This window comes from Zeus faber (genome assembly GCF_960531495.2).
Source record: "Zeus faber genome assembly, chromosome: 3".
Lineage (NCBI taxonomy): Eukaryota > Metazoa > Chordata > Actinopteri > Zeiformes > Zeidae > Zeus > Zeus faber.
The window spans coordinates 10,025,222-10,044,991 of record NC_137190.1 but is presented as its reverse complement, the minus strand read 5'-3'; the positions used below and the strand labels follow the sequence as shown (position 1 = coordinate 10,044,991).

At 45.8% G+C, this 19,770-nt stretch overlaps 1 protein-coding gene across 1 annotated transcript in view; it reads left to right on the top strand.

The window, feature by feature from the left end:
• irx3a (iroquois homeobox 3a) overlaps positions 1-545 on the top strand; it is a 2,738-nt gene extending 2,193 nt beyond the window's left edge. Inside the window, exon 2 of the mRNA XM_079997615.1 lies at positions 1-545. This exon is cut by the window's left edge and continues 1,056 nt beyond it. Within this exon, the coding sequence (XP_079853741.1) occupies positions 1-42 (42 nt within the window). The 3' untranslated portion in view covers positions 43-545.
• The last annotated feature ends 19,225 nt before the right edge of the window (positions 546-19,770 follow it).

Here is a 19,770-nt window from a genome sequence, read left to right as displayed (position 1 = left end):
AGTTCAGAGACACCCGTCACAGGTACATGTGCCCGGCACTGAGGCCAGCATGCATAACGACCCCCGGTGCGCCCCGTTTTAATTCCCTTTCCTATAATAAACAGTGAACATGGACATATTTTATTTTATTTTCTGACGCCATGAGCATACTGTGTGATTTAGATGTTATATCCTCCACGTGACAGAACAGACACACGCGCGCGCGCGCGCGCACACACACACACACACACACACACACACACGCACACACACACACACACAGTCAATTCTTGAATTTCATGATGGTTTGCCTCCAAATCGTGATTGTTATTTTTTTTTGTTTAATCATAACTTATTTTACTGAAGTTGTTTTCTGCAGGCTTACATTCATTGAACTCTCAAAGCAACTTATTTCCCAACACCAAAACGTTCCGCATCCCACAATGTGTTAATAATGAAATTAGATATTTAAATTAATGCATTTTAAATAAATTGTACTATTATTTCAGAGAGATCTAGTGCCTTGTAAGCAGAGAGAAAAAAAATAGTTTAAACAGCTTTATAGCCCCATGCAGTCACTTCAAAGAGGCTTTTTTCGGGGGGGGAAGTGGGGGGCGGTAATATTAAAAAAATCCCATTTAAAAATCGAATTTATTATTGTTTTTTAAATGGTGTTTTCATGGGTCCTTGTGTGCGTTTGTGTTAAATGGTCAAGGCCTGTACTGCTCATTGAAATGAGTCCAATTCAAAGCCACCGGATTCACAAGGCTCGGGCATTTGAGGGGGGTAGGTGGGGTGGGTGGGAAGGGGTTTGGGAAAGCAAACGTCACTTTTACATCACGTCGTGTTTTTTAGCTCTTCCCGAGGCTACACAGCTGTAGTTATTTCATAGGTTTTAGGTTTTTGTTTTTATTTCCCCTCCTTCGCCCGTGTACCACAGGCCTCAGAAGCAGCCCGGCCTCTCCCCCCTCCACAGGCGCTCTCCCCCCTCTCTCCTCTTTGTTGTTTTCCCCATTTAAATCTGTTGTATGGAATGTAAAATAAGAATAATACATCTCTGTATACTGACATTGTAAGCATGTCCTGTGTAAAACTGCTAATGTAATAATAATGTATGAACCTGTAGTCTGTGAGGTTTTCTTTTTTTGTAAGTTCTGTGAGGATTTGATGTTAATTTTTTTGTATATAAAGTTAAAGAAAATGTACATACTTGTGAACCAAATTGTACAAGAAAGTCTATATTTTGGCTAATAAATGAACTGCTGCAACTTTAAGAATTTGGTTGATATTTGGCCACAGGCATTCCTTTTCTTTCTTTCTTTCTTTCTTTCTTTCTTTCTTTCTTTTTTCTTTTTCTTTTTCTTTTTGCATGGTATTATTATTGAGGCGATGGTTCAAGTTGCATCTTGAAATTAAAAACGGAACACACTTCATCCCGCGGTGCGATTTAGAGTCAAATTCTACCTTTTAAGGACTTAAAGTAATTCCCCAGTTTAGACTTTATGTTGACAATCCTAACAGTGATCTGGCATCACCGGCACGGAGGCGCGAGAGTTGGATTTTAAACCAACTATTATTATTATTATTATTATTATTATTATTATTATTATTTATTTATTTTGTTTTTTTTTGTTTTAGCATTTGGCAGGAATTGCACATAATTAAAAATGAATTAAGATGACTTATTGCATTCGGGGATTGCCTAGAGAGTTGCTGCGGTTTATATAATGTTTCATTTTGGGCTTTTTAAGGAAATGCTGTTTTTAAATTTGTCATTTTTTGGCTCTTATTGCTATAACATATTTCGACAATACATTTGCAGGGGGGGGGGGGGGTAAGTTAATTTTAAATGTATTTTGTTTATCCCTGAAAGGACGATTTGCACGTGAAGCTCGGATCAGAGGTTTATGTAAATTTAGAGCTCGAGCTCCCTCTACAGTCCACCCCACCCAGCCACGCGCGGCTCCCACGTCCCACGTCCCACTTTCGGGACTTTTCTTACCTTTTCCCGCGACGTGGAAAGAAAAAATTCGATCCTGCAAAAATCCAATTTGGACGTGTTTGCAAAATAGACGAAGGCGATAGGAAGTGGGACAGGGTCTGCCCAGACAGGGCGCACGCCAAACAGTTGTGCTGCGTTAAAAAAAAAAAAAAAAATCATTGAAGGAAAATACAAGGAAATCAATTCTTAAATGTGAATGATCAGTGAAAATAAATAAACTCGCTCTGCAAAATAAAATGCACGCAAAATATTTAAAATAATCTCCCAATTTACCCTTTAGTGAATCGAATTCTAAATAAAAAAACGTAAATATCTCCAAATGAATTGTTATTATTATTATTATTATTATTATTATTATTATTATTATTATTATTATTATTATTATTATTTAGAATAACATGCTAGATTTTCAAAAAGGTCTTGGAGCTCTATGAAAATTATTTCAGTCGTTTTAAGCCCAAATTGAATACGCTCCTGAAACAAACCAAGAAAAAAAAAAAATTGTTATTTATAATACAATTCATCGAGATGACAAAACTCTTTCCGCCTTAAAAGAGCTGCAGAATACATATGATTTGTCAGAAATTGAAAGTATATTTCTTTTCCCCCAACTGATTTGGGGAAATAGAAAAAGGGAAATACTTTGAGGAGACACAGCGGCTTTTTGGATTCATTAAAAAAAAAAAAGTTTCCTGCAGCTTTTTTTGATCGATGTCCACTTTTGTGTTTTCAAGTTGGGGAGGTTGATCAGTGGGGTTGGTCTTTTTATTTTTTGTTATTTTTATGTTTCTAATCCCGCCGCTCCACGGCAGCAGGGCTGTGAGGAGCTGTTCTCTGGGGATTTGGGATTGTTCCCATTACAACGAACCGCGGACAGCGCAAGTGCGTTTATTGTCGGAGTTTTTTTTTTTTTTTTTCAAGATCCTCTCATTCCTCTCGAATTAATAATCTTCCTTGTGAGGCCCTGGTGAGGGGAAAAAATAATAATCATTGCATTTGAATCGTTGAATAAACTTTAATAATGCTTCAGTTCGTTGAATGCTTTTTTTAAGGTTAATGTAATTTAAACTGTACTGCTAAATTTTCCCAACTTTAAGTTCCGAAAGCCTAAAAAAATATAGGTTTCACAAATTGAGACCATAATTGTTTAAGTTGATCCAATAACTATATTTCTTTCGGGGTGTGCATGCATATTTATAATCCAGCTCTGACACAAACTGATATAATGCTTTTTGGGAGAGGGAAGAATTCTCCAGACATGACACATTATGCAGTATAATGTGGCCTGCATAGGCCTATATAGGAACAAAAAAACAATTTGTAGGCCTATATATAGAAGCGTTGACGAATATTTTTTCACTGTTTCTCGGGCCTGAAATAAACCTTGTTTGATCAAGAGGATTATTTGGGTTGAAGAGCAACTGGAGGGACGGTGAGCGCAGGGACCCTCTGATCAGCAGCTGAAATTAAGGATTAAACTGCTTTGTGGGGAAACATAGTAATCAAGCCCGCTTATGTCGCCATACGTGTCCAACCTGCTCCGGTTTGAAAAGAGCAAATGGAATGCATTAGCTAACATTTTGCTGCGAGCTACGCGGCGGCGCTCTGCAACGGGGGTCACAGTGTCTCTCACACTCCCGTGGATGTTCTCTCCCGGCTAATGAGCGATAATCACCGATGACACCTTTTCTTATTCCTGAGGTTCTGGGGCTGTGTTCAGTTCTGAGTCAGTCTGCGGGGCTTACTGTGGCGCTGCGATGCCCCGGGCGTCTTAGGTAACAGCAATAAATGCACCGGTGCCTTCCAAGACTTAAAGGAGAGAAAATGAAATGAAGAAAACAAGCAAGCGTGCGCCTATCGTTTCAAGGTTTTCGCGTTACAACTACGACCAAATAAACAAGATGTGATTTATCTCGCGAGCGTGCGAGATAGATAACGTACAGATGCATTTACATATGTATTCTTGCTGAAAGAGCTCGGATTCACTCTCAGAATTATGAACATTTATCAGGTTGCTCCGCGGCGTTCGGGCTGTGGGAAGCACGGTGCCATTTGACACAGCGCAAATAAAATGGAATTTCATTCTCCTGCTAATCACATTGCTTGCGTTGTCTTGAGAGCCGCTCCCTGCTGTTCACTTCCACCCTCAATGCACTGAGACCGGGGTGCTCCGCTGTATGGGGCCCGCAAGAAAAGGCTGGTTAAATTTCCTTTCGGAAGGAGTGGGGGGATATCTAAGGAGATGAGATCATTAGACGGAAATCTAATCTGTCTTTCTGAGCGCTCATTGATCGAAGGAGAAGGTGAGCGGCGGTGGCGGCGGCGGCGGCCGGTGGGAAGGAGCCGGCCAATGGAGCCGTCAGTGGCCTGCATGAATGGGCAGAAACCATGGAGTAAATAAACACTCCAAGCAGCCCCATTGGACGGGGGGAGAGGTGCCCAGTGAAAGAGGAGGCCGCTCTAAATAAAGAGGGTCACTCTTCTGCTTTCACCTCGTCCACCCCTTCTGTCAATGCAGCCCCACCAACACAAACACTACCGCCACTCCTGCCACCCCCCGCCCCCGCCTTCACCTCTCCTCACCCCGCCAACTCCGCCACCGAGACAGACAAATGTCACCTCTTTTGTGGTCCCCGGATCGGGCTTTGAAGCGGCCCACTGTCTTTGTGCGGCGAGCTAATCCTTTTATGAGCCGCCGCGGACGGTGCCCGCACCGGGCGCGTCCCCCGGACCGGTAGGGACCGGCCTTTTTGCGCGCACCCGGCTCCCTGTGTTCACTGACCACAGGAGGAGCGGCCATGGGCTCCCGAAAAACACATGTCTCAAATACTACACACCTCCGGACACCAGGCTTACGGGCCGCGGCACTCAACCGCTACTTGTTGAAAACAGAGAGAGAGAGAGAGAGGGAGGGAGAGAGAAAGAGGGAGGGAGGGAGGGAGGGAGGAAGGGTGGGGTGGGGGGAGTCTCCATTTTACTCAAGCCAAGGATACAGTATGCGACTTCCTTGTCTCCTGTATGTTTTATAGTGCATTCATTATTGAGGATGTCAGTGAAAGTGCAGCAACATGTTAAAGAATAGCCAGGCAGCAGAGAGAGACCTGTTAGAGAGAAAGAGAGAGAGGGAGAGAGAGAAAGAGAGAGAGAGAGAGAGAGAGAGAGAGGCTGTTGTGTTATCCCTGCACCCAGCGAAGGACAAAAGGGCCCCGAAAAGGAGGGACATTCTCTGGGGCCGAAGAGGGAGAAAGGGAGGGCACTGATTTCATGCCTATTGTTGGCGGAGGTTAGAGGAGAGGAATTCTTGACTGAATCCGAAAGGCAACAAGTGGGGAAGGGGGTGACAGGCGGACAGAGGGAGAGGCGTTTGGGGCTTTTGCCGTTCATCCAGCTGAAAGATTGCGCTTTTCTCCCTTCAGACTCTTCCCTCAGCCTCGCCCCTGTTACAGGGCAATTATGGAAATGCAGCTTTGAAGCCGAGCACAACTCACTCTTTGCTATTCCCTCGGACAAAGCAGAGGCAATAAGGAGATTTTATAACCCCCTAAAACTTAGTTTGACCCCAGCGTGCATATGTTACTCACTTCCATTCTCATTCATTCCCCGTTACAACACGGTTCATCACTCGGGCTACTCGATTTAAATGAACGTGAAAAACAATAATATTACGATAATTCTGACATTCTAAAGCGGCTGCTGCGCTCGGAGGCTCTGGGGCAGCGGGGCGGGTTCGCCCCGGCCCCCTAGACGCGTCGCCGCCGCTCCGCCCTCCCCAGCTTCACACGTCACTCGCAGGGGCCTCACAAAGGCCGCAGCCCTGCGCGCTCGGCTTTGTACACCGGTCAACATTGTAGCACGGAATTTCGCCGCCGCCCGCGAACTAATAAGACACATTTTCTCCGGCTTTTGAGACGATCCCCTGAGAGAGTGATGTCTCTACACCGGGCCGACACAGCGGAGGGCCTTGTAGGACAGCGTCGCTACACCCCTCGCACATCTGACGCACGCCAAAACCGCGGCGTTTTAGCTCACCACTGTTAATGAGAAAGACATATTTTGGACGTTTCTAATATTTGCGCGGACCCGGCGCGTAATGAAGGCCCCTCCATTCAGCGGCGGGGGGCGGGGGGGTGGGCGACTGGGTGTTGCCCCGACTCTCCAGGAGCGGATCGGGGCTGAAGGAGACTTAATAAATTCTTCTTCCTTGGGACACTGTCAAACAAGTCCTTTCGTACATCTCCCATGAATACATTACAGGCGTTCCTGATTGATTAGAGACCCTCGCGAGAGGGTAAACCGATGGACCGACTCCTTTGGTGTGATTAATAGAGTTTATTAAAAGAGCCCTCTCCTTTTTAATAATGGTAATGCAAAGGCGGGCGGCGGACAGGGGGTGGGGGTGTGGGTGGTGGGGTGGGGGGGTGGGGGGGGGGGGGGGGGCGCGCAGGAAGTCGAACGGCGGTCGCCGGCACTCTTCCCTTTCTTCCTGGATTCACATCTTTTTGAGCAAGAGTTCATTTTCATTAGCGCCGACCGGTCATATCCATCACCTCGCTATCAGCTCCGCACACTGGAGATACTAGGCGGGAATATTTTATTTAATATACACCGGTGGAATTACATGTAGGTTTCTTTTTTTTTTTTTTTTTTTAGCTTTTTCCCCTGAATATTGCCATCATAAATCTATTATGAAAAGAGAAATTCTTCAGTCAAATGCTCTCATGGGTATTTTAAGCAGTAGGTGAATCCAATTCCAGTTTTCAGCCAAAATGTCTCCTTTAGCCATGAAACCCTTTAATAGAAGTTATACTGTGCAATAACTGATGATTATTGTGTGAGTATCTGTTGTTTGTATTGTGATCAAGCATTGTGTGTGTGCGTGTGTGTGCGTGTGTGTGTGTGTGTGTGTACGTGCGTGTGTGTGTGTGTGTGCCTGTGCGCATGTGTATTAATGATGCAGAATATACGATATTTCAAAAATGCACATTCGCATATAAACGCACAAAACACTTTCCAAGCATCCGTCCTTGTCGTGACACAGTCCGGTCTCACATAACGCGACGAGCTTCGCAGGTTGCTATGACGATGACACTCGCACGTCTGTGTCAAAACACCGTTATAGCACAGTAAACCGAGAATATAAGCTCATTCTGCCGTCACACACACTGGAAGCGTCGCTTTTCAAGAGCATCTGCTCCTCTGTTTCAAATGTAAACTGGAAAAGAGCTTTTGTGTGTGTCTATTTGCCAGTGTGTGCGCCGGTGTGTGTGTGTGCGTGCGTGCGTGCGTGCCTGTGAGTGTGTGTGTGTGCATGTGCGTATGTGTGTTTATATAAGCAGAAAACTTCCAGGTATGCGTCTCCAGACACCCAACTGGCTAATCATTGCTTTTAGGAACAGCCGTGATGTTAGGTAAGAGTAAGCCGTCGAGCAGGAAGCAGTTGAGCCCGCAGCTCCCTGGGCTTATCAGCGCGACACAGAAACAACTGGAGACTCCACCGGCGCTGGACACGACCGCCGCCACTTATCGCCGCGCCACGTATTGCAACGCACCGCCGCAAGCCGTTTACTCAAACACCGACGCGGCAGATAGGGCTATTCACGTTTTGACCGCGTTGCGGCGTGACCCAGACAGGTTCGGCCATGTTTGTATTGCCGCTGCAACCCGGGCGGGAACGCACACACACACACACACGCACGCGCACGCGCACGCACACGCACGCACACACACACACACACACGCACACACACACACACACACACCCATAAAACCGGAGATGACATCAGGAGGCCGGTCGCATACTCCTGCTGCTGTAAATCCGACAGGGAGGTCGACGTGGCAGGTGTGAGGCTTTTCGCAGTATAACCATAATGCCGACAAGCATCTCAGATGTAAACCCCTGCTATTGATTCTCCTCAGTTCAGCCCGGTGACTCGGCGCGCGCGCGGCGTCCGCAGCGGCGTGCGCGCACACAATCCAATATTCACTAACGTTATTGAAGACCGGCAAGTGTTCAATCTCTGCGTTTGTGTTGAAGACTAACTTTTATATAACTGGGATTGCGCCTGTGACGGCAAGGCAGGGGCAATAACTGACAGGGATTTTGGCAGAATCAGCCATTAGACATTACGTTGACTCACGGGTAATTCAATAAAAAGTTAAATGACGCAAAAGAGACAAAGTGGAAAGGAGAGGAAGACAGAAATGAATAATAACAGAGAGCAGGCGGGAAAAACGGAAGCACAATTGCCAAAACAGTGAATGTTATGTTTGCGCAGAGGATTGACCTTTTTAATAGGGAATATAAATAGTGGATTTGGCAGTCCATCATGCAGGACCAGTTTGGGTGATGTCCTCTGGAGTGGTCCCTGTGGAGTGTAAATAAGCATGCTGAATCTGGAGGAAAAGGGAAGTCAAAGAAAGTACTCCATTCTTCCTAACTTTTCTTTGTGCTTAGATAAACTTGTTGTCAGGCACATTGTCAGGCACTCCAGCGTGACACCTCGCTGCCAGATAATGGCATTGCCATGCAAATGAGCGGGTGTGAGAGCTATGCAACCGCCACTGTGTGTGTGTGTGTGTGTGTGTGTGTGTGTGTGTGTGTGTGTGCGCGCGCGCGCCTGCATGTGTGTATTCAAGCGTGCACCTTATTGTGTGCGTTTACTGGAGAATAAAAACGCGGGCACCGCGGCATTTCTTAAAAGCGTCATTAGGAGAAATAAGGAGAAAAATAAGTAGAAGAAAGAAGAGTTTGCTTGTGGTAAGACGAGACAACTTTCAAGGGGAACTGTTGAAACAAATCCAATTTCCTAGTTCCAAGTTATGCCCGGTTGCCTTTTACGAGAAACAGGCTTGAAAGCGAATTTGAAGATGACCACTGTGAATGAAAATGTGAAGGAACTCTTTTTTTGGGACATAAGTGCAGAAATGTATTTCCAGATAAAAGAAAATTATTTGCAATCTCACTGTACAACAACAACACCGGAATCAAAATTGACCAGAACCCTGTTAATAACCCTGTTTTTTACATTCCATTACATTGCATTTAGCAGACGCTTTTATCCAAAACGACTTACAATTATTCAAACACCGACGGACGCAGCCATCAGGAGCAATGAGGGGTTAAGTGTCTTGCTCAAAGACACTACAGCATGGTAGCAGGAGGAGCCTGGGATCGAACCAGCAACCTTTAGATTACTAGATGACCAGCTCTACCTCCTGAGCTACCGTCCCGTTGTTACAGTGTTACATTGTTATTTACAGTGTTTAAAACACTGTAAATAACAATGTAAATAACACTGCAAATAACACTGCGCTGCTTATTGGGCGGGGTCTCTCAGATCTCAAATTCAACTTAGATACAAAGGGTCACAATGCTTATTCAATATCGATATATTGACAGTTTTATACTTGATGAGGATTGCAACCAACTTTTCAGTATACCACATGATGTGCATGACAGAAATATTTCACGGAACAAATACAGTCCATTGCACAGTCCATAGTCCACAATTAAAAATGTTTGCCTAACTCCCAACGTATCGATATCACAATGAACTAAATTCATTCAGAGAAACGACATATAGAATAGAATTTAATCATACCAGAGTATCATTTATTTTTCTCAGTCCTAAATTACACCCATCATCACCGTTCAAGTTGGTTTATTTATTTAGGCGACACCACCGGTGATCAGCCCATTTTTCCCAGCAACCCGAAGAGGAAGTAGGAAGCGGGAGCCGCTGGGACGTGAAGTAGAGACGTCTCCGGGCCAAACCGAGCGCTCATTGTGAAAGTTCCTCCGCCGTCCCCGGCCCAGCGGCTTTTTTTTTTTTTTTTTTCTTTGGCCCTCAAAGAAGGCTCCGCGGCACAATGAAGCTTCTCACAAAGGGAGAGAGTGGAGGGAGCGCCGTATCACCGCTCCGCACGGAGGGGGTGCCCCTCCGATGAGAAGACCCCCCCCCTCGGCCCGTCGTCACGCCGGGACCCGGAGCATCCCCCGTTCACAGCCGCGTCGGAGCAGCGCCGGGCGCCGGGGACAAACGGGGCGGCGTTTCGGCCCCTCTCCCGCTAACGTCCACGTCTCCTCCCGGGGACAAAAAGCTTCTGGGACTTTGAAAGCAATTAGCTTTCCTCCCGGAGATCTGTGAATGCGCGCTTGGTTGACCAATGACTGGAGGGCACAGAGTTTGGACCTCGACGATCCCCCGGGACCCTCATCACCGAGCACCACAGCCTTCATCTGTGAAGACCATGGGAACAGGCGTGCCTAATTTCATTTTACAGGTAGATAGAGCGGGAGATTGGGGAGTAATTGCAAGTAATAACAGATAGCTCTCCGGGGGTCCCAGGGGACCTGCCTCCCCCCCCCCCCCTCTCTCTCTGACTATACGCTCCCGAAATTCCCAGAAGAAGCCTTCGCATATTTGCCGCGCGCCAAAGAAATATACAGCAGATGAACTGTGACCTTTGCTGCCCCGTGCTAAAGGTCGGCGCTCCACTTTACATACACAGATGCGGTCCTCCCTTCCGGAAATGATAAGACAAACAGCGGAGGAGAGGTAAGGTCAGCGAGTTAAACCAACAGCTGAAATGACAGTTAATTGGCCGGAGGGCGGTGTAACTGTCATCCGTTTCCCCCGGGCGAACAAGGGAAGATCCCTAAAGCTCCTCTCTCTCTCCCTCCATCTCTGAAGACCTCCACCCTTTACACCTCCCTCTCATTCACTCGCCCGTGAGCTCCCACAGGTTCAACCGGTGGACGGGCACCGCCGGTGAGAACGGGGAAGACAAAATGATTATATTACACCGGATTTCATTATAAATACTTCATCATCATTGTTTATACCGGTGGTAATACACACAATAAAGATGGCGACGCGGAGAGGAGGCAAAATGTCAACGTAAATCACGAGCATACGCAAGAGCTGGCGGAGAATCAGCTGGCAGTGCGAAAAGGTCTTTCTTGCTAATTGCTCATATCCCAGTGACAGCGAGGGGCCGAGTGAGGGGCCGAGCGAGAAGAAGCTCTCAGACCGTCTACTGAAGGCAAAGTACAAACACCCCGGCGCGGAATGAGCATCGCGATGGGGAAAGTACCGCCTTGGCATTTCTACTGGAGTAAAAGTATAACTACCGTCTCTTCCAGTTACTTAAAGTATTAAAAGTGAAAGTCGGGGTCATATCCAGTGCCCCGGCGTAACGGAGCCTTTAATACAGCATCAAGTCCCTACAGCAGCTTTTTCATATAGAAATATCTTTCCCAATTTTTTTTTTTTAATTAAATGAACGTGGAGTAGTGGAGTAAAAACTGTAGATATTATGTATACCACTGACGTAAGGAAGCATTTGTGTAGGGGCGCGCATGTGTGTGTGTGTGTGTGTGAGAGAGAGAGAGAGTGATTGAGTGTGTGTGTGTGTGTGTTACTATATGTATGTGTGTGAGGGAAGAAAGATAGTTTAGGCTTCCCCTTCAGTGCTCATATACATCCTGTGTACTTGCCAGGTTGACGTGTGTGTGTGTGTGTGTGTGGGTGTGTGTGTGTGTGTGTGTGTGTGTGTGTGTGTGTGTGTGTGTGTGTGTGTGTGTGTGTGTGTGTGTGTACAAGGGGGGAGAGCGTAAGGATTTTCAGGGGTTTGAGGGGTTTCTTGGGGGTTTGAAGGGTGTGGGCAGCGAGGGAGAGGGTGTGCGTGTGGGAGATAATGGGCCTTCATCCACGCCACTCAACGCTCCGCTGGCACACAGCTGGCACACAGCTGGAGACACACACACACACACGCACGCACGCACGCACACACACACACACACACACACACACACACACACACACACACACACACACACACACACACACACACACACACACACACACACACACATACACACACCCCACACACACACAACAGCAGCAGCTCCCTGCAGAATGCCAGACACGGTAAGGGAATATGGGGGAAGAGGGTTAGGACAGAAAAAACATTAGCATTAACAGGGCGGAGGCCGGCGGTGTGGGAAGGAGGAAGTTATGGTGGTGGGGCCCGCCGCTCCCAAGACCCATCTGGGGCCTCGGCAGGAGGGGATCCGTCAGTGACAGACAGGTGTTCCACCGCTGCCGAACTAATCCCAGCCCGGCCCCCTCAGCCCCCTGTCCTCTGGGGGCCCGGGGAAACCCTCCCTTCATGCCATGCCATGCTCTCTCTCTTTCTCTCTCTCTCTCTCTCTCTCTCTCTCTCGCCCCCTGCTTTAGAAGTCGCCACACTCTTTCATTCATTCACAATATCATAATATCTTGTCTTTTCTGGCATTACTGGGTATGATAAGTGGATATGAATATACAGTATATAGCGATATAAATATTGATATAGATGTAGATATAGATTTGAGATGTATATTTTATGAGATTACTTTTGTTCATATCCACTTTTCACACCATTTTGTAAAATACACACTCCTCGTTCTGCTAAAGGTGCTGAGTTAGGAGTGACTTAGATGGACACCTCATATTATTTCACAACCGTGATTCTAACAACAAAAGCAAAACTGGCACAGAGTACGTTGTGCAAGTCAGTTGTCTTCTGCAGCAAATATCATTGCGTAGAGTTGCACTATTATACAAACTTTATCAGCCAGTCCAAATGTGTGATTTCCGTCTTTATTTGATGAAATGAGAGTGAAGACATTTCATTCACACGCTTAAGTGAACCAAAGGAGATGGACGACGGCCATTTTCCGCGTAGAGGGCAGAGATCCTTAAAATGACAGACCTGTGAGGAGCTGCATTTTATGTGCGTTCAAATTGGACATTTGTTTGAACAGATCGCACCGTTCGTGCACTGCCCCGGAATACATAATTCTCCTCGCTTTAAGGATGCCCTATTCCAGATTTGAATCTAATAATAATGTTGTGGCAGCAGTCGGAGTTGGCGGTGCGTCTCGCGGAACTCCCAGATGTCAGTGTGAATCAGCGGCAGCGCAGGAGGGAACAAGATCATACTGTAAACGTCGGGCAAAGCCATTCCTCGGAGCGGGCGGAGATGCGGTGGAGGAGAATGTGTTAAGTGCCATAAAAATGGAAAGACGTGGAGAGAGAAAGAGAAAGAGAAAGATAATCTCCAGCCGCGATGGCCTCTCTCAAATGGGTGTGATTTTCACTGCCTCCGATATTATAATATTCCAAAATTACAGTTCCAGACACCGGGGATGTTCCAGCAGGATTTCTAACTTTCCCTGTTTCCATTCCACAGATGTGCAAAAACCTCATGAAATCCGCTGCAGGTTTCGAGTGCCCGGGTGGGAAATTAACACCAGCGAGCAGCCAAATGGCAGTAAATTCTGGCCCTGGTGGCGGGCGAGCTGAGGCGCTGGTCGGTCACCAAACCCCGCTTTGCAGCTCTTACCAACCTGATGAATGATTAAATGTTGAAAAGAGCTTGAGAGGTTCAGGAAATTAACACGTGGCCTGGAGACAGAAGGAGACGTTTCCTGCCTTGATCGCTCTGAACTTTCAATGTTGCCATTTTTCTTTTGCTTTCTATTGATTAGAGTGTTTAATTTATTAACAATTACATGTATTATTATTATTATTATTATTATTATTATTATTATTACTATTATTATTATTATTATTATTATTAATATTATTATTATAGTAGTAGTAATATTGTTGTTGTCATTAATAACTGTTAATACTGTTAATAATAATAGTTATAATAATAATAATAGTAATAGTAATAATAATAATAATAGTACCATACATTTTTAAAGCTGTCATAGAAGTGAGAAGATGTTTTTGTATAGAGGTCATAGTTGGTGGTGTTGTGCTGAGCTGCATTATATTCCGAGGTATTAGGAGAGGAGGAGATATTCTAACGTTCTGTCCCCCTCATGTATGTCAACAGAGAGGACCAACGATGAGAAACACCTCCCAATGTAATGCAGTTCAGCACAACACCACATTTAACCATGACCTCAGACATAAACATATAATTGAATTTACACATTTCCGACCCGATGTCAGAAAAAAAAACGAACATTATAAACTTCATGAAAGTAGAATTCACGGCGGAGCCGGTGTATTGGATTACATTGGATTGCACAGGTGTACCTAATAAAGTGCACACTGAATGTATATACGGTTTCTTTACCAAGACCCGCTTTCCCACAAGTGCTCCACAAGGCGTGGTTGTGAGATTACGTAAGAAGTCTGCGTGTGTGACGGCATACATTTACATGCAATCGCCACATAATAGGTCCTAGGTCATTGTGGACGCCAGTTCACCAGTGCAGGTTGGGAACATCAGTAAACAGACGGCGAAGTCAACACAAGGGGCCACGTACCTCAACACGGCCGAGCAACAACTTACAAGAGATGAGGGAAGTGAACTAGCGTCCTTCTGCATTTGCATACACGAAACCCGCTGCGCACAGCTCTCGCCGTCGTCGAAAACGGGCGGAAAAAGCCGCAGGTTTGCGAACTTGTGGGCCGGGCGTGATGTAGATAACTAAGGAACATGATCTGTTTAGGACAGCAAAGCACAACCAGATGACTGGGACACGACCCGGTTCCACGATATTACCCCGGGAGACGCGAGCGGCAGGGTTTACACAGGGCTGTAATCTGAAATGAGATGACTCCATGCGGAGCTACAAATTAAATAAAGCGGCAGTCTGGATGTCATTATCATTTCTCGGGATGCCTACGTCTTTGTAACGTTTAAATGACAAAATAAATATGAAAGTTGCCGTATCAAACAAGGCTCTAACCAGTGTTTGTTTTGTGGGAACACTCAGAGAAATGAAAAGCTGAGTACGGTAAACACAGCTTTTTCTGCCATAAGTGTATGAGTGGCACCAAATGTTTCTGGGGAGAGTAATTGCTGGCAGATTTGTTGGTGTGTGTTTTAATTATCCCCCGCAGGCCAGCGTTGGTATTACAACAGTATTCCACTCCAATGGGCCCCCGGTGATGGGGACCCACCGGGGATCTCGTCATAATTGGCTGTTAGGGGACAAGTTCTGGGATGTTCAGAGTCTGGTTCCACTGAGATTCTCTTTGTCACACAGATTTCCATTTTTTTAAAGACCCCATTTGAAAGCCCAGCTTTCATTTTTTTGATGATCCGTCCATCTTTTTGACCTCTCTTTAAATGGACTTTAGCTCATTTACGAGTTGTGGCATTCGCATAGATAGATAGATAGATAGATAGATAGATAGATAGATAGATAGATAGATAGATAGATAGATACATCAGGAATAGTTAGAAGGTTAGAGGAATAGTCAAAGTTGATTGCCTGACCATTTTCCTGATTTTAATATTGTCTCTATTTTCAGGACTTGGGGAGAATTATCTCCTGGTCCCACTGACACCTGCGGAACTGTAACAGCCATATTTATATTATTAAGTTACTTACTTTTGCTGTATTTGTTAATTCCATTTAAAAGTCAATAATGCTTTTCAAATTGAGCAATATGGTTTCTCACTATATCGTTACAATCGCCAAAAACACGACAATACTGACAATATTAAAAAAAAAAAATGTGAGCTATTATCAGGGAAATGACCAAGGGGAATACTGTGAAATATGTGTAAAAACAGGTAAAAATTCAATTTGTTAACTTGTCTTTTAAAGGCGTTGTTAATTGATTCGATTGACCACATGAACATTCAGGGAAGTAGTTTTTGCCATTTTAATGCTGAAAATGGGCAGGTATTCCCCTTTAAAGAGAGGTCAGCGATGGATCAATCCATTTCCGAATTGCCGCACCTCAGCGTCGTTCAAACTTTTGAACTTCCAGCTCCACGTCTTGCAACTCTTGTGGAAATAATCGCACCTTGTCAGATTTTCCTGCAAAGCTATGAATCACAGTACAGTATGGATCTTTGGAGCGCACACACACACACACACACGCACGCACGCACGCACGCACGCACGCACGCACGCACGCACACACACACACACACACACTTATTACATTATATGATGATGGGTCTGTATAATCCACACGCAGCCATAAAGGCCTTTAATCCTCCCACTGATTCCCTTTGCACCTCATCTACCCGGCACAACCCGGCTCTCATGTGGCTTCCACTCTCTCCGGCGCAGGATCCACAGCGCTGAGGCTGCAGCCGCCACAAAGGCCCCCCCCCTTTTCTTTTTTTTCCACATCCCCGGCCAGGTTCGGCCAGGATTTATTAGAGTCCTTAACCAAAATGTAATTTTCACCATGTTTGGTTTTTTTAGAGCGGGGGGAGGGGGGTTGGTTCTTTGAAACCCGTGTCTGTTCAGCTGGGATGGTGGGACGCTACGCTCCAACACCAATACCCCAAAAGCCACAGGCGCTGCTAAGTGATGTACCGGCCGCTCTTATTGAATAAGGCAAAGGAGAGAAATGAGAGATAAATAAATGGGAGAAAGGGAAACAGCGGGTTGGACGGTGTCACAGGTCACAAGAGTCACGGCCAACGGCAGATCGCGAATCGGATGCGCCGAATATATTTGCTTTAACAACTCGTTCAGCCTCAATAAAAAGAAATGTTCATGCTTCTTTGAGAAAATGGTCGTTCCAGCGATTTTTGTATACAAAAGAAGATCGTGCAAGATTAAGTCGGATTGTTAGAATAGCACTGGCAGAGGTGCAATGATAACAAGCGCTTCGTCCGAATGAGCAGAGCTAGTTTGGATGACATCTTATACATCACAGCTCTAATTAATTTCATTTTTTTTTCTATATTTGACCTTGAATTCTCAGGAAAATACGATTTCATTACACCCTTCAAATTCTTTCCATTTTCATTGGAACGCTTGATTATGCGGCGCTGCGCTATTAACACTATAATTCAGACAAGGTGGGAAAGATGAATTAAAGTTTCAAAATGTGACCCGGTGCGAAAAACTCTGCAGCCGAGTCATTCCTGGCTGCGTCCCACAGCAGATAATGTTTTCCATGAACGGGGACATGATGCAAGCGGCTCGGAGCAGAAAGAAACAGAACAGAACCCAAACGGCAGAGAAGAAGGAACGCAGCTTCTAGTAAGGAGTCAGGAAACGACACGGAGCAGGAGAGACGCAACGTCCTGCACTGGAGAGAGATAGATAGATAGATACTGTAGATAGATAGATAGATAGATAGATAGATAGATAGATACTGTAGATAGATAGATAGATAGATAGATAGATAGATAGATAGATAGATAGATAGATAGATAGATAGATAGATAGATAGATAGATAGATAGATAGATAGATAGATAGATACTGTAGATAGATAGATAGATGGATAGATAGATAGATAGATAGATAGATGCTGTAGATAGATAGATAGATAGATAGATAGATAGATAGATAGATAGATAGATAGATAGATAGATAGATAGATAGATAGATAGATAGATAGATAGATAGATAGATAGATAGATAGATAGATAGATTCAGACTCAGATTGACCTCTGACCCCTTGGAACCTTCCAGAGTCGTCACTTCTGGTCTCCGTGTGAATCAAACCTCAGGGATCGTCTCGGCGCTGAGATCAGCAAGTCGCACCAAGGCGACAAGTTATTTCTCCCCCTCCCTTCCCCCCTTCCCTCCATCCCTCCTTCCCTCATCCCTCAATCCCCCATCCCTCCTTCCCTGCATCCCTTCTTCCCCCCTTCGTCCCTCCTTCCCTCCTTCATCCCTCCTTTCCTCCTTCTCCCCTTCATCCCTCCTTCCCCCCTTCATCCCTTCGCTCTCCACCTCCGTCGAACCCCTCCCCGACCCGTTTGACACGTTCCCTCGGCAGTGTGGATTCATTTTCCTCTGGAAATCTTTGTTTAATGCGACGATGACACAAGGCCGAGATGTCCGTGCGATGAAAAGTCAGCGCCCTTTGTCCTTTTTCTTCTTTTTCTTTTTAACTCGCTGCACTCTCCCTTCCATCGCTCTCTTTCTCCCTTTCTTTACTTTACGTCTGTACTCGTGTCCTTTATCTCAAATCCTTGTCGCTGCAAAATAGGCCATTTCCCCACCGGGAGAATAATAACAATAAAGGCCGGTCAAATCTAATCTAACCTGCAGTTCCCACACACGCACAATGCTAAGTCAAACAAGGAAAATATACTTGATATATTTTAACTAGTGTCAACTTTGATTTGGGTTTGTTCTTTGACTCCCCTCTACGTGCCACTGGGGTTCCAACTCAGCTCGCTACTTAAACAGCAGATCCTGCCAAAGAGGTTGAAGTCACACCCAAACGTCCTGGTTTGGACGTCCCACTCTTTGTTTCTTTTTACAACGTCGTGCGTGAGCCGGTCCCACCGAGTCGCGCGGTCGGCAAGTTCACGCCGGGTCCGAAAATCTCTCAGGGTTTTTTTTTTTTTTTTTTGACGCCGCTTTGGGCACGTGACCAACTACGCGTCAAGACAATCTCATACGTTTTTTTTTGGGGGGGGGGGGCTGTTGGCGCATGTTGTTTTTGTCAGATCAGCCTGGGAATCGTCCGGACGGGGCAGGTGAACGGCGCCACGCTGTTATGACGAGTAAATGCAGGCGTGAAACCACCGGAAACTTGTTTTGTGAGTGTTCGTTTGGTACAAAATAGAACGATTCGCGCAGCGGTGACCTTCAGGCACGTGTTGCTGTCAACACCGCCGCAACGAACCTCCTCCGCCGAGGCGGTTTCTCAGATTCTCAGATCACATTATTGGTGAAAAATTACAGGAACGGTCAAAAAATTGGAACGAAGGCCACAAAAAAAAAAAAAAATAATATTTGAAAAACGGTGACGGAACTCAAAGCGGGAGCAAAGCGGACCAGGCAGATACCAAACGTCCAAAGAAGCGGACACGGACGTACGGGGAACGCACATGCGAGGCGGCAGGAGCAAAAGAGTAAGCATTAACATAAACACACACACACACACACACACACACACACACGCACGCACATGCACGCACACACGCTACGCACGCACCGAATCCTATTTGTGCAAACTCAATCAAATGATTTTTTGAATAGCTATAAAGCAGTCTTTATTTTGCTTGGCTGGGCGTGCGTCCCACAGCCTCTGCACCCCCCCGCCCCCCCCCTCCAGCCCCACCACAGCAGGATCAGCTTTCCCCCCAGAATCCCACTGAAGCCCTGCCATGTCGGCTGGAGACAATCAGCTGAATCGCTCCTTAGATATTCCTGCTCCTTTTCAAAAGCCCCAAATTCAATTTATGGACACATTTATTACCATGTCTGTCAGTGACTAAAAGGAGTTTCATAATCAGGAGCACACATCTGATCTGGTCACAGCGGGCTCCCTCGCCCGGCCAATATGCGCTCTATTACACGGTCAGGGCCGGCAGAACCACAGAGGAAAAGGAATACACGAGCAAACAAAAGAGTAGGTAGTTAGACATGGAGCTGCGGAGCCTTTAGATGTAGTTCAAACCCCCCCCCCCCAAAAAAAAAACCCAAAACAAAACAAAACAAAAAAACCGATCTGATTTTGGGCCGAGGCTGCGGGGAGGAAAAGCTGTTAACTCGGGACCCGAGCAGGAACCTTGTACGGGGCACGTGACGGAGGATCACGTAGCGCAGGCCCCAAAGTACACACTAATCCCCGCGCACACTTCCCCCTCTTTTATCCTCTGATCTTATCAAAACCATAAGTGGGATATTTTTGTTTTCTAATGATGTTTCTCTCGGTCTCCTAGCAGCGAGCCGGGGCCTCAGAAGCCCAAAGCGCTTCTTTGAGAGACTCAACAAGCTTTTTATTTTTTTTTTATTACATTTTTTATTTTTTCTCATCGTGTTGCGGTCACGTCCCTTAC